Source organism: Podarcis melisellensis (assembly GCF_964234715.1).
Source record: "Podarcis melisellensis genome assembly, chromosome: 14".
In the NCBI taxonomy this organism is placed as follows: Eukaryota; Metazoa; Chordata; class Lepidosauria; order Squamata; family Lacertidae; genus Podarcis; species Podarcis melisellensis.
The window spans coordinates 13,599,123-13,614,574 of NC_138546.1; the positions used below are offsets into that span (position 1 = coordinate 13,599,123).

Sequence of the window (15,452 nt, forward strand, 5' to 3'; positions counted from 1 at the left end):
ATTCCCAGAATTCCCTGGGAATAAGGACTGATAATAATAATAATAATAATAATAATAATAATAATAATAATAATAATAATAATTTATTTATACCCCGCCCCATCTGTCTGGGTTTCCCCAGCCACTCTGGGAGGCTCCCAAGAGAATACTAAACACAATCAAACATTAAACATTAAAAACTTCCCTGAACAGGGCTGCCTTCAGATGTCTTCAAAAAGTCAGAGAGTTGTTTATTTCCTTGACATCTGATGGGAGGGCGTTCCACAAGGGCAGGCGTCACTCTGGAAACTGTAGCTCTGTGAAGGGCTCTCCCAGCAACTCCCAGCTCCCTCAACCAACTTTGCTTCCCATGATTCTTTGGGGGAACCAAAGAATAGTGGTATCACAGGCTTTTTACATGTACAGGGCAGGTGTGATGCGGCTGCCTCGGTGACGGGCGCAGGGGAGCAGCAGCAAGGCGCTGTGGCGGAAAGAACTGGGTGTACCCTCTAAATAATCTTGCTGCATTCAGGAGTAGTGGAAGATGCTGTCCTGTCAGCCAATGTTGAAGTAAGATTCAACTTTGAGGCTTCTCTGCATGGAATAACAAGGGGTTGCCATGTTGTCCCTTGCCTTAGACTCCTCCTTATAGTTCCACAGTAGAATAATTCTTTAGAAAATCCCTTCCCCTCCCCCCAAGAAAATTATTGCTGTAACAAAAGGAAAGGAACACTTATTGTGGCACAGTATGATTGTGTCCTGCGTAGGGTCATGTTCTGGGGAGGGTGTGTATACGCAGAAATGAACCACCCTGTTGGAACTGCCCTCACACAACCTTCCTCAACTTCCTTACTAGCTCCTCCACCTTGCTTACTAGCTCTGGGATGATCTCATCAGATCTCATGGGACCATCTGAGTTCCCGCGAGATCTCGCAAGAGCATCCTAGAGCAAGGTAAGCAAGTCCAAGAGCTTAAAATCTCTTTCCGCACTGGGAAAACCCAGCACAAAAAAATAGCTTTGAAGCTCTCCACTTTGCATGCAATTAATTGGCAGGATTTCAAGCAGCTGGCTTTGAACCACACAAGGTTGAAATCGCACAAGTAAATTGGGTGCAAGATGCAATTGTACTGTAACGATTTAATAACACATTGACCAACAACACTGGAACTCTAAAAATCCTTTCCATAGGAAACCTGGGAGGAATGAGAGAGAAGTAGGAAGAATTTATTTACCATCCTTTTTCTTGGTCTCTTCATATCCTGGGTCTGATCGAAATAGACTAGACGGTGTCATGAAGACCATATCAACTTCTTGTCTGTGACGTCTCTGGATTAAGTGAACTGAGGAATTAACCAAAGCACCTTTTTAATGAACTTTACAAAACTTAATGAATGAAGCACCGATCTAAATAGATCTGTTTTCATACAGCTTACCTTCCCAGTGTAATATGCTAGAAGTCTACTGTGGGGAGAGGTAAGGTATATGAGAGCCTAACTAGGTTATATAAGATCACTTACATAAGCTGTTAAGAAATTTTCTTATATGTTATTTCACAGTTTCCCACTTTAAAAAAATTAAACAGATTCTTTTCCTTTTCCATAACTGGTTAGCTAAAACCCTTGAGTTTTCATTACCAAGTTCATAATAGGATTGTTTAAGATATTGAATGGTCACATTTTGGGGGATATTTAGTGAGTAAAGCTGTTTTATTTTCCCAGGTAACTGTCAGTAAGCACATTTACTAGATGCAATTTTATGTTATCCTGTTCCTAAATGTCTACAACTAATGGTAGACAAAGGACTTTACTCTCTTGTTTCAGTGTACTGTGTTACTGATAAGAGTACCCCAAACCACAGCCTTGAAGGTATCTCATACCAGTGCTGGAGTATGAAGACCAGTGTCATTAAATGCCAAAAGCCACTGGGATTTCCTTAAGCAAGCTTTGTTGAACCAAACAGTTCTGCTGTTAAGTAATTTGAACCTGCCAGCATATGGGCAGCCAATGCAAGCTTTTAAGCACTGGAGTTATTTGATGGTGACAACCCACCCCCATCAATTAAGCCACGGGGTTGTGTTTACCTGCTATAGACAGTTATGTGCATACACTTCAAAATTTAGAGCAGCAGAATCTGAATACCATGGGTACTTATACCTTCCACTTCAGAGCCAGAAGATGCAATTAATTGGTCTCTAATGGCCTGAGAACAACATGGCATTTATTCACTGCATTCTTCCTTTGGCAAACGGTTTTTAAATATGATTTCTGGCCTAAGTGGAGGTGGAACGTCTGAAGCATCTGTTTTTAGGTAAACCCTTTTCCAGGTCTTCAACAGTCTCCATGTTTGAACTTAAGAAATTTGTGGTGGCTGAAGTATTTTTGCCCCAAACAAATTTCTCCTACAACCACTTACAGTAATTGGGCCAGAATGCTTTGTGTCCAATGTGCTGCCTGGATTCTCAATATTTACATGTGTCAGGGTTTCTGGGAGAGAGGAGGAGATGACAGAGGAGACGGAGAGCGAGTGGGAGGAGGGGCAGAAGGATGAGGAAGAAGATGACGGAATTCTGAGGGAATCCACGAGTCTGAGCAGCGAGTCAGAGGATTCTCAAAAGGGGGTTACCTTAATCAAGCAAAGGGGAGGAGAAGGGAGAAGCGGAGAGGAGCCCAGTGGAAGACAGAGGAAGCAAGAGACGTCTCAGCCGGAACGGAGTAAAGGGGGTGGAGTCGTCAGCCTCTCGGAGGGAGCAGGATTAGGAGAGAACAGAGAGAGGGGGTTGGAGCAGGGTGTTCAGCCGGAAAGGGTGGAGAGCAGAGCAGGGGGTGGTGTAGCGGTCGAAAGAAAGGTCAGCAGCAACGTACGCGCGCCAAGTTCAAACGTAGAGGCGCGCGGAAGTGGAGAGAGCTCAGGGGAGGAGCCCGGCCCTAAAGCCAGAAAGAGGGGGGAAGAGGCGGCAGAGGATTCAGCCTCAGGCGAGTCACGGAGAGAGGGAACCCAGGGGGGCAGGAAGACCCTGCGGAAAAGAAAGGAGAGGAAGAGGTGGTCTAGAGCCAGGCTATTAAGTTGGTGCGGAAGAGGGGAGGAGTCAGAGGGGACTTCAGCGGTCTAACGTGGCAGACGTACGGCCACAATGCTGAACTGTATGAGAAGCAGAAATCTTCAATAAACTTTTCCTGTAAATAAGCTGCAACGGAGTGAGGTCTCTTGTGAGCTGGGACCAGACCTGAGTGGCCGTGACAGTAAGTCCCCTCTCTCAAAGCAAAAATTTTTTTTTGCGAAGCTCACGAACGGGAGCAGCCATGAGCGCTGAGGAGCAGCTGGTTGCATTGCGGAATCAGGTTACCGCTCTCACATCGGCAGTCATTGCTTCGCAGAAGAAGAATGACGACTTGGAGAAGACGTGCCAGGATTTGCAGGCAAGGTGGGAGCGCGCGGACAAGGCGGGGGCCCCAGGATCCAGAGCGGAGGGCATTGCGCTTGGACGGAGGGGGGGTGCCCTAGTTCCGCATTTTAATGGCAACTTGCAAGACTATCCCAATTTCAGAGCGGACGTTGTATATGCACTGCACTTACTCCGTCACGATTTTAAAGATGAGGAGGAGAGAGTGGGGTTCATTGTTTCGCACCTGCATGGGGAGGCCAGGGCTTGGCTACGCAATTTGTGGCGCGAAGATGGACCGGCCCGTCGCGATTCAACTGCGTTCATCAAAGCGATGGATTCTTGTTTTCAATCCTCTGTGGATGTGGACATTGCGCGCCGTCAAATGCACGGGCTGAGGCAGGGGAAAGCGACTGTGCGCCAATACCACTCTAAATTTTTTGCATTGCTCACCGCCTTAGATTGGCCAAAGAACAGTAAACCGGTCAGAGATCTTTTTTGGGAGGGATTGAGCCCCCCCATCAAGGATGAGATCGCTAGGGGGGACAGACCCCAGACCCTAGAAGACGTGGTGCAACGGGCTTTAGCTCTTGGAATTCGACATGAGGGGCGTCCGTGGCATGAGGAGGACGGGCCCCAAGCGCGTGCGCAAGCAAGGACTCTCCCTTTTGTGCACAGGGACTTCAGCCGTGCGCACCCCTCGCCAATGGGGAAGGACAGAGAGGAGCCAATGGAGATTGGTGGTGCTAGGGCTCAGAAGCCATCCCAGAGCCCTGTCCCTGGTGCAGCCAAAGCGAAGCCTCCTAGAGGAACCAGGAAGTGTTACATCTGTGACAGTGCGCACCATATGGCGAAAGAGTGCCCCCAGAGGCTCCAGAAGCACACTGCAGCGCTGGCAACTGTAACAGCAGAGGTGCAACCAGGGGAGCAGCTTCAGGGAAACGACAGTGCCTGGCTGGAAGCAGAGCTACTGGGGCTCAGCCAGGCGGATCTGTAGACAAGCCCCCAGCATCACTGCAGAGCGTGGACCCTTTGCCTCCCAAACCGGCAGTTCTGCTCACAGCAACACTCCAGTTGCCTGATGGGAGACTCCTCGAGGTTCCAATAACGATCGATTCGGGAAGCAACGCCGACTTCATGGGACTGCAGTTCGTTAAGCAGCACAACATGGCGCTCCTGCCTGCAACGACGCCTCTGAACGTGGTCACGGTGGACGGCAGGAAGTTGCTGGGGGGGCAAGTGGTGCAGCAAACCCCTCCCATGATGATGCAGATTGGCAACCATCGAGAGCTTATTAGTTTCAATGTCACCCACTTATCGGACACACCCATCGTGTTAGGCATGAGTTGGCTGGAGAGGCACAGTCCCGCGGTTGCGTGGTACCAGAGGCAGATCAACTTTTGTTCATCGTATTGTGCTCAGCATTGCTTTCAGACCGAGCAGGGAGGAGAAGCTGAGCAGCCATTGCATCTGGGTATGGTGCAAACAGTGCCTCACAAGTACCAGGAATTCTTGGAGGTTTTCTGTGAGAAGGAAGCTGACAAGTTGCCGCCTCATAGACCTTACGACTGCGCGATTGATTTAGTGCCAGGGGCGCAATTGCCTGCTGCCAAGCTGTACTCCATGTCGGAGGACGAAATGCAAGAGCTTCGGGAGTTCATAGACCATAACCTCAAGCGCGGTTTCATCCAGGAATCTAAAGCAGCGGGAGGCAGCCCTGTTTTCTTTGTGAAGAAGAAGGACACGCCCCAAAAAAGGCTTATAGTGGATTACAGGTTCATCAACAGCTTGACTAAGCCCAAAGCTTTCCCCATGCCCAAGATTGACGACCTTTTAGCGACCGTCAGGAGGGGCAAGATTTTCACCAAGCTGGACCTACGTGGAGCTTACAATCTCATCCGCATCCGGAAAGGAGATGAGTGGAAGACCGCCATGTTCACCCCTCTGGGCACATACGAATACAGAGTCATGCCTTTCGGCCTCCAAAATGGCAGCCACGTTTTTCAAGCATTTATGCACCACGTGCTAGCAGGTCTCCTCTACAAAAAGTGTGTCTGCTTTCTCGACGATATCCTGATTTTCTCGGAATCGCCGGAGGATCACGATAAGGACGTGAGGGAGGTCCTGCAGAGGCTGAAGGAACACAGGCTGTACGCCAAGTTGGAAAAGTGCCAGTTTGATGTCAGAGAGGTTGATTTCCTTGGCTACAAGTTGTCCGACGAGGGACTGGCCATGGACAGGGCTAAGGTTCAAGCGCTGTTGGACTGGAAAAGCCCTCGAAATCGGAAAGAGGTCCAGAGGTTCATCGGCTTTGCTAATTTTTACCGCAAGTTTATTAAAGGTTTTGCGAACGCGACGGCGGCGATCACTGACACCCTCAGTTCCAAGAAGAAGAAGTTCGTCTGGACCGAACAAGCGGAGCGGTCCTTCCGGACGCTTAAGGGTCTTTTCGCCTCCGAAGAGCAGCTGCTCCACGTGAATCCCGGCAGACCCATGCGGGTAGAGACCGATGCGTCAGATAGAGCGGTTGGGGCCGTTCTTTTGCAAGAGGATTCACAAGGCAACTGGCGACCGGGTGCGTTCTACTCCCGGAAGCTCAGCAAGACGGAGCGCAATTATACCATATGGGACAGGGAGTTGTTGGCCATTCATGCAGCTTTCAAAGCGTGGCGACACTTCTTAATAGGAGCCAAGCACACGGTGCAGGTCCGCACGGATCACAAGAACTTAGAGTATTGGCGGACGGCTAAGTTGCAGACCCAGCGACACATGCGCTGGGCGGAGTTCTTTGCGGACTTCGACTTCAAAATAGAATACATCCCAGGAGACTCCAATGTTATTGCAGACGCGCTGTCCCGAAAGCCGCAATACTTGGAGGAAGCAGCTCCAATCGCAGCAAAGCACATTTTCGCACCGCAGGCGTGGACGTGCGCTACCATCGCAGTCGACCTGGACGCGGTGCGACGCGCGTTGCAAAGGGATCAGTTTGCACAGTCTAAGATGGAGGAGCTACGCGGAGGGTCGCGACACAACGATGAGTTTCAATTACAAGATGGACTTTTGACTCGTAAGGGTGCCCTTTACGTGCCCACCGACGATCTTCGAGCCAAGGTTCTGCAACAGTTGCATGACGCCCCTAGTGCAGGCCATTTCGGCAAAGAAAAGACGATGGAGTTGGTGGCTAGAGACTTTTGGTGGCCCCAGATGAGAGGAGAGGTGGCGGACTACGTCGCCAGGTGTGATATCTGCCAGAGGTCCAAACCAGTGCACCAGAAGCAGGCGGGATTGCTAGAACCGCTGGAGACACCGCAGCAACCGTGGGAGAGGGTAGCGTTGGACTTTGTTACAGACCTGCCCAGCTCCAGAGGTAAGACGGCGGTGTTAGTGGTGGTGGACTTGTTCACCAAGATGGCGCACTTCATCCCTTGTGCCAAGGTGGCGACGGCAGAACAGACCGCAAAGCTCTTCATCGATCACGTCTTCAGAGTGCATGGACTTCCGCAGTCCGTCTTGTCCGACAGGGGGCGCCAGTTTGTTTCCACTTTCTGGCGAAAGCTTCTGGGCATCTTGCACGTCAAAATCAACCTGACATCGGCGAGGCATCCACAAACCAACGGTCAAGCGGAGAGGGTCAACGCGATCATGCAGCAGTACCTGCGGTGCTACGCCAACCAGCGACCTGCGGCGTGGGTGGACTATCTGCCGATGGCTGAATTCGCCTACAACAACACGAAACACGCTTCCACCGGGGTGACGCCTTTCTTCGCGAACAATGGCCGTCATCCCAGAACCTTCCCGAGATTTGCGGCACCAGGAGGGGGGGGGCCTCAAGATGCCGACCAGTTTGCAGCGGAGTTGCAAGAGGTGCACGAGGAGCTGCGGAGACATTTGGAGCTGGCAAAACAGGCGTATAAGGTGCAGGCCGATAAGCACAGGAGGGCGGGAGAGGACATCCAGGTTGGGGACTGGGTGTGGTTAGCAGCCCACGCGATGCCGGCCAGGTCATTGGCCAAGAAGAAGTTAGGACACAGGCAGCTAGGGCCATATCAAGTTGAGGCTAAGATCAATCCGGTGGCTTTTCGTCTAGCCCTTCCGGAAGGTTCCAGGGTGCACCCGGTCTTTCATAGGTCGGTGCTCACTCCCTACAAAACCCCACACAGGTTTCAAGAGTCAGGAGCACCCCCAGAGCCACGTAGGAGGGCGCCTGAGAGGGGGGAATCGCCAAGACCAGAACCTCTTAACGAGGTCACAGAGATACTGGACTCGAGATGGGGGGAGGAGGGAGTTGAATATTTTCTCGCCAGGGAGGGCACACCAGCCGCTGCTAATAGTTGGGTGCCAGGCTACGAGTTAGACGAACCCCTTTTGAAAGAAGAGTTCCATGCACTTTTCCCACATAGACCCATGCCAGCTGAGTACTTTGATGACTGGCTTTTCACACCCACATTGTCAGATAGCACGTTCAGGGGTTTCTCTTCCCCCGAGGAAAGAACACCAGAATCAAGCCCGCCCAGGGGATCGTGCTCGGGGGTGGACACGGAAACCCCTTATTGGTGGGAGGAGCAGCCAGAGGAGGAATGGCGTAAGAGGTGGCTGATAGGTCCTTGGCGGGCAGCACCGGAGGAAGTAGCGATGGAAGCAGAGACTGAGAAGCATTTGGGGGAAGAACCCGACTTCGAATACACTTACACAGAACTGCCAGCAGAGAACATTGACGTAGACGACCTGTATCCTGAGCCTACCCCCGAAGAGCCGCAGTTTCCACAACCGGTCCCCGGCGAGCGGGAGGGGGGAAGGGGGGGCTTCGAGGGGGGGATGGATGTCAGGGTTTCTGGGAGAGAGGAGGAGATGACAGAGGAGACGGAGAGCGAGTGGGAGGAGGGGCAGAAGGATGAGGAAGAAGATGACGGAATTCTGAGGGAATCCACGAGTCTGAGCAGCGAGTCAGAGGATTCTCAAAAGGGGGTTACCTTAATCAAGCAAAGGGGAGGAGAAGGGAGAAGCGGAGAGGAGCCCAGTGGAAGACAGAGGAAGCAAGAGACGTCTCAGCCGGAACGGAGTAAAGGGGGTGGAGTCGTCAGCCTCTCGGAGGGAGCAGGATTAGGAGAGAACAGAGAGAGGGGGTTGGAGCAGGGTGTTCAGCCGGAAAGGGTGGAGAGCAGAGCAGGGGGTGGTGTAGCGGTCGAAAGAAAGGTCAGCAGCAACGTACGCGCGCCAAGTTCAAACGTAGAGGCGCGCGGAAGTGGAGAGAGCTCAGGGGAGGAGCCCGGCCCTAAAGCCAGAAAGAGGGGGGAAGAGGCGGCAGAGGATTCAGCCTCAGGCGAGTCACGGAGAGAGGGAACCCAGGGGGGCAGGAAGACCCTGCGGAAAAGAAAGGAGAGGAAGAGGTGGTCTAGAGCCAGGCTATTAAGTTGGTGCGGAAGAGGGGAGGAGTCAGAGGGGACTTCAGCGGTCTAACGTGGCAGACGTACGGCCACAATGCTGAACTGTATGAGAAGCAGAAATCTTCAATAAACTTTTCCTGTAAATAAGCTGCAACGGAGTGAGGTCTCTTGTGAGCTGGGACCAGACCTGGGTGGCCGTGACAACATGTTTATTATTCAGTTGGTTCTTTGGGGAATCGATTTCACCCCCCAGAAATAGGAGGTTTCAATAAGAAAAGAGGATCTTTTGTTCTGTTATGAAGAACAAAATAGCTTGATCTTTGTCTCTCGTGAATGAAAGACATTACTACTTTGAAGGGAAATGGCAGATCTTAGCTTGGAAATAATTTCATCCCCATCCCTAACATAGGGCTGCCATATTTCAAAAATCACGACTCAAAAACTGCCACCGAGCCCAAACAGCCCAAGCCAGAGAGTTTAAAGACATCACTCACAATTGCATTTCTTGTTTTATGCTGAGGTAGGGCAACTCACTCTGAGGAAGAAAAATCACACTGTGGAGAATGACTCCGGTCCCATATATCTGAAAGACCACCTCCTTCCTCACAGACCCTCTTGGGTACTGAGATCGGCACAGGGGACCCTCGTGCAGTTAGTTACTCTGCCCTCAGAGGCTCGAGGAGGGTGACAGAACAGGGCATTCACTGTGGTGGCCCCCAAGTTGTAGAACTACCGTATTTTTTGCTCTATAAGACTCACTTTTTCCTTCCTAAAAAGTAAGGGGAAATGTGTGTGCATCTTATGGAGCGAATGCAGGCTGCACAGCTATCCTAGAAGCCAGAACAGCAAGAGGGATTGCTGCTTTCACTGCGCAGCGATCCCTCTTGCTGTTCTGGCTTCTGAGATTCAGAATATTTTTTTTCTTGTTTTCCTCCTCCAAAAACTAGGTGCGTCTTGTGGTCTGGTGCGTCTTATAGAGCGAAAAATACGGTACCTTCCACAGAAGTGTGTCTGGCACCTTCATTATACAGCTTCTAGAGAATGCTGAAGACACATGTTTTCCCCCTGGCTTTTGACAACTGAAGTGTACGTTTTTATGATTGTAAGCTGTTTTTAATAGTTTTTAATAGTGTGTTTTAATTCTGTAACCTGCCCTAGAACCTAAAGGTAAAGGAAACAAACAAACAAACACCAGGATGCATGGTCTCTATATCCTTTAGAATATACTTCAAAAAACTTTTCATAATCAAATGATATTTGCCTATTCAGTAAATTTTCTTACACAGTATTTAAAATTCAAATCAGCTGTGAAACCTACTCTGAATAATTTTTGATATCAAAACTTAAAAGTTTCAACAATACCATTATATCCCATAAGCCTTACCTCCATCAGGCATATCACCCAGTCTATGTGAAAAAGGATCATTCAGAAGATTATTAGCAGCAGGTGACCTCTGTATTAATTCTGGTTCATACTCAAATGAAGGATTAACTAATGAAGAAAAAAGAAAAGTACAGAAGCAGGTTGCATCTCTTCTTGTAGTCCACACACACACACAAATCCAGGGGGAAAGTGAGGACCCTGTAGCACTAGTTTTCTGGGTCTAGAGATTTTGTACATTTTTGCATGGAAGAGCACTCAATCACATATATGCCCCGCCTCCACTCTGACACAGTACAGCCCAAAGCCAAGTGACAGCCAGGGCACAACCGAATTCACAAGCTGTTTGCGCATGCACACACAGACCCACCTTTTCCAATTTCACAAAAAATAAAATTGCATATATTCAGAGATTTTACCCCAGTTTTCCCATCATGTTTTTTTGGCGGGGAGGGGGGAGCCTAGAATTCTGCCGAAGCCAAAATAGTAACTCACAGCCAGGCATCCCTAGTCCCACCGGCAGCTGTGCAGATACTTACACAATCAAAGTATTAGATATTGTCAGGGGCTCAGGAGCAGAGGCACAGGAAAGGGAGGAAACGGAGAGCGAGGGGGAGGAATCCGAAGGAAACGTAAGCGATGACAGTGGTCCGAGGTCTCTGAGTCTTTCCAGCGAATCGGAAGACTCACAGAAAGGGGCTCCCAGGGTCAGAGCAAGGGGGACACCCCAGGAAGAAGGGGCCAGAGGGGACTCAGAGAGCAGCAGCTGGAAATCGGGACCAGCTTCCCCACCAAAGAGCAGTAGGGGGGAGGAGTCCCAGGTATCGGGATCAGGCTGCTCACCGCCAGCGGGAGGAGATGAGTCAGGATTGGCCACGCCTCCATCGGAGAGCGAGGAAACGGTCAAGAGGAAGGTTGGAAGCTGGGCGCGCGCGCCAAGTTCAAATGTACAGGCGAGCGGCACAGTGGGTAGCCCGGATAGGGAGCCAGGTCCTAAAGCCCGCCGAAAGGAGGGACAGGAGTCAGGGGGGTCAGCGTCAGAAGAGTCCAGGAAGGAGGAGACACCGGGGGGCAGAAGGACCCAGAGGAGAAAGGAGCAACGGAAAAGGTGGAGTAAGGCTAGAGTCTTAAACTGGTGTACAGGGGGTGGAGACTCAGACAGGGCTTCGCCGATCTAGCGTCTAGACGTAGGGCTGCACGCTGCGGCTTGTAAATGGAAACTGAACCTCAATAAAGACTTTTGTACATTACTACCGGCTAGCGTTGGTCCTCTGTGAGCTGGGACCTGGAGGCAGCTCTGACAGATATATTACAGTATTCCCTGCATTTCTGACACACAAGTTTTAGAGGGCTGTTGTCATTTAGCCCAAAATTGCACCAGCCACACACGGATGAAATTTCAACAGGCTTCAAGGATTCTGCACAAATAAATCCTAAATCTGATGTGGAGGAAGACACCCAAAACAGTTCAGTATGCACTGAATGCCTACAAAGGCTGACAAACTGTTTTTGGAGGGATGGAGAACTAGGAAAGATGTAGGAAAGGAGCGGCTGGGGTCTTAAAACATCAACACTTCATGTGGAATCCTTTTCTTGCGGTTCCCACTTGCATTTTTCCATTACAGTAACCTCAAAATGTTCTGCATTATTCCGTTATAACTTGCAAACATAAAATGCAATGACATACCATGAGAGTTTCCATATGGATTTGCACTGGACATCTCAGGCACAAAATCTGTCCGTCTGTATTCATCATCATCAGATGGAGTCCGCAACGAGTTCATAGGCATCAGCACAAACGAGCTCCGTCCTCGTTCTTCCACGTTGTCGTAATCAACATCGGATTCGTAGGGAGAGGCGCCGTAAGGATTAAAACGAAAGGAAGTGCTCCTCTGAGAGGGTCTTCTGTGTGAGAAATAAAGAGAGGGGGGAAGTAAGCAGCTACCAGGAAGGAAGTGAAATATAGGCATTGCTTAGAAGGGCCTAAAAATGTCAGAAGAACCCTGATGGATCTGACAACAGGTCTGTAAAGCTAACCACCCTCTCACTATCTCATGATGAAAGGGAGTGTGCGTTTGTAGGGGCAATGATTCAAAGGCTTCATGATTAGAGGCAGTTCTCAAGGGCGCCATTTGCCCATGCGCCACACTGGTGGCCCCAGGACTATCTAGTTCAACTTCCTGTATCTCACAATGGCTATTCAGATACCTCTGGAACGTCAACTAGGTAAGGTAAAGGGACCCCTGACCATTAGGTCCAGTCGTGGCCAACTCTGGGGTTGCGGCGCTCATCTCGCTTTACTGGCTGAGGGAGCCGGCGTAAAGCTTCCAGGTCATGTGGCCAGCATGACTAAGCCGCTTCTGGAGAACCAGAGCAGCGCCCGGAAATGCCGTTTACCTTCCTGCCAGAGCGGTACCTATTTATCTACTTACACTGTGACGTGCTTTCGAACTGCTAGGTTGGCAGGAGCAGGGACCAAGCAACAGGAGCTCACCCCATCGCAGGGATTCGAACCGCCGACCTTCTGATCAGCAAGTCCTAGGCTCTGTGGTTTAACCCACAGCGCCACCTGCGTCCCTGGAACGTCAGCTAGCAGGACACAAATTCTCCTCCTCACAATCTCCAGCAAGTGATAGTGCGAGGCATGCCCTCTCTGATCTTAGAGGTAGCATATAGCCCATGACTAGTTCCCACTGATAGCCTTTTCCCTCCATATAACCACCTAAGAGTAGCCATCTTTGAGCATGACCTGAAAAAGGCTTGGGGAACCTTTGGCCCCCAGCTAGCAAGGTCAATGGTGATGGCTGATGGGATTCGAACCCAATAACATTTGGAGGGCCAAAAGTTCCCCAGCTCTTTTAATGAAAATGTGAATCTTATTTTGAATGTGTGTTGCATATGTAAAATGTTGGTGTCTGCGACACTGATGATATTGTGTCTTCTGTGCAATTAGTAGAGGTCTCCTCTCAGAGACCAGAAATGCATATCCTAATAAGTCTGAAATGCAGTGGCAATACATGCTCCAATTGGCTGTGTAGTTGTGAAGGAGTTTTCCTCTGTATGTTTGGTTCAAGGTTTCCCTGCTATGTAGAAGGCAGGGACTACAAAATAAAAGGTCTCTGGTCCTCTCTTCTCAAATTATATACTGTTTTCGTTCATTTTTCTCAGTGAGGTATTATTATCTGGATTTCTTTTCTCTTTGGATTCTACCTGTGTTACAAAAGAAACTTTGGTACCCATGAGGACTAAACATTCAGTAACAGAATGCTGCCAATCAGGAAACAAAAACAGAAGTCTGAGTAAATGAAATGGCTTACTGGAGAAGGGTGTTGTCAGGGAACTGACATCTAAAGCGCCGGAGGCGCAAAGGCTCACTGAGGGTGAGAGAGCAGTAGCAGCGGAAGAGGGAACCAGTAGAGGGCGAGCAAGAACTCCAAGGGAAAGTGAGTCGGAGGGATGGCTCAGAGACGCTTCAAGCGAAACCAGTGGGGAGGTCTCAGGACCTCCTATAGGGACACCCACACCTCGACGGAAACTGTCACGCCGAGAGGCCAGACGACGTGTTTCCGTTAAGGAGCTTTTATGTTGGAAACGTTTCCGAAAGCAGCCACTTTCGGATTCTACTAGTGATTGACGCAGCCATGCTGGAGGGGCTCCGTCACAGGCAGAGGTTTGAAAGCCTGATCAAACTCTGAGGGACTTGCATTTTACGCACAAGCAGCTCATCGTCCCATCACAGCAATCCGAAAGTCTCCGAAAGCCAGCTTGTGCAGGGAGAAGCATCATGAGCAATCCAGCCGGAACCGGGGAAGCAGGAGCAGCTGGAGGAGGTCCAAGCCTGGAAGAAAGGTACAGGGCGTTGGAGATCCAGTTGGCGCTGCAAACGGTGAGGCTTGAGGAGAGGAGGGCTCAGGATGCAGAAAAGGGAAAGGAGAAAACCACCCCGCTCGCCAGAAAGGTGCCAGGATTGGTGCAGAATTTCGGGGGGGATCCCAGGAACTATCATGCCTTTAGAACAGAGATGCAATACGCTCTAAACTTGCAGTTTGATGACTTCCCCGATGAGGAATCGCGAGTGGCGTATGTGATTGGCCATCTCGAATCCGGGGCGAAAGATTGGGTTAGACCCCTGATGGCAGCGAATAATGAGATCTTAAAGGACACGAGGAAGTTTTTTCGTGCCATGGACCTGATGTTTTCCAGCGATATTGAGCAGGGGGTGGTGCGAAGGCAGTTAATGGCTTGCCAGCAAGGAAGCAGATCTGTCCGTGAGTACTGGACTGAATTTACCATGTTGATTCACAAATTGGGGTGGGACCTATCGGCGGAGCCCATCCAAATGCTTTTCGAAGAGGGGCTTTCTTCAACCGTCAAAGATGAGCTTTCCCGGGGCCCCAGGGCGGAGTCTATGGACCAGTTAACCAAATCTGCGCTGGCCATAGGAGCGCGCCAGGAGGCGAGGGCTATGGAAAAGCGGGAAGGGAAAGGAGACCGTTGGAGGGAGTTCCGCATTCCAGACATTCCAGAGCCACCTTTCCCGCCGGCAGAGCCGATGGAAGTTGGAACAGCGCGGGCGCGCGCAGTTTCAAATCCCAGTGAAGGGCGGAAAAAGGAGGGAAAGAGCGCCAAGAGATGTTATCTCTGCCAACAGCCAGGGCACTTTGCCAGAGTTTGCCCACAAAGAAAGGAATGGCAAGGGATGGCAGGAGCTGTTGGGGGAAAGGAAGAGGAAGGCAAGGAGCAAGTAAAAGCCAACGCCTGGCTGCCACCGTTGGGGCACAGCAGCCAGGCCAAAGAGCAATGAAAGTGCCCATGCCAGAACCCCCCAGACCCGCTTTAGTGATAGAGGTGTTACTAGAACTGCCAAACGGACACCCACTAAAGGTCAAGGCGCTTTTGGATTCAGGCAGCTCCTGTAATTTCATGAGTAAGGAGTTTGCAGCTGAGCACCAGATACAGACTATCCCTTTAAGTAACCCCTTGCAGGTGACTACGATTGACGGCAGAGAGCTGTTGGGGGGAGAAGTTAGCCAACAGACTGTCCCGATGATAATGAGAGTGGCAAGGCACACCGAACAGATAGCGTTTAATGTGGCCATCCTGGGAGGAGCGCCCATCATTTTGGGGATGAGCTGGCTGGCGCTACACGATCCGCTAGTGGGCTGGCATCAGAGGGTGGTCTCCTTTGGGTCAGCGCATTGCCTAGAACACTGCAAGGAGGGGAAGGTTTCGGGAGGAGACAGAGTCACCCTAGCGGGGATGGAAGTGATGGACAAAGGGAAGGTGCCCCCGCAATACGCAGATCTGAGCAACGTATTCAGCGAAAGG

At 50.6% G+C, this 15,452-nt stretch overlaps 1 protein-coding gene across 1 annotated transcript in view; it reads right to left on the reverse strand.

Annotated features, from left to right (window-relative positions):
* The window catches only part of TMC5 (transmembrane channel like 5), a 47,242-nt gene that overhangs the window by 20,320 nt on the left and 11,470 nt on the right, over positions 1-15,452 (reverse strand). The window contains exons 3-5 of the mRNA XM_081887513.1: positions 11,812-12,029; positions 10,128-10,235; positions 1,208-1,320 (exon numbers count right to left, since the gene is read on the reverse strand). Of these exons, the coding sequence (XP_081743639.1) occupies positions 1,208-1,320; positions 10,128-10,235; positions 11,812-12,029 (439 nt within the window). The remainder of the gene's footprint in view (positions 1-1,207; positions 1,321-10,127; positions 10,236-11,811; positions 12,030-15,452) is intronic.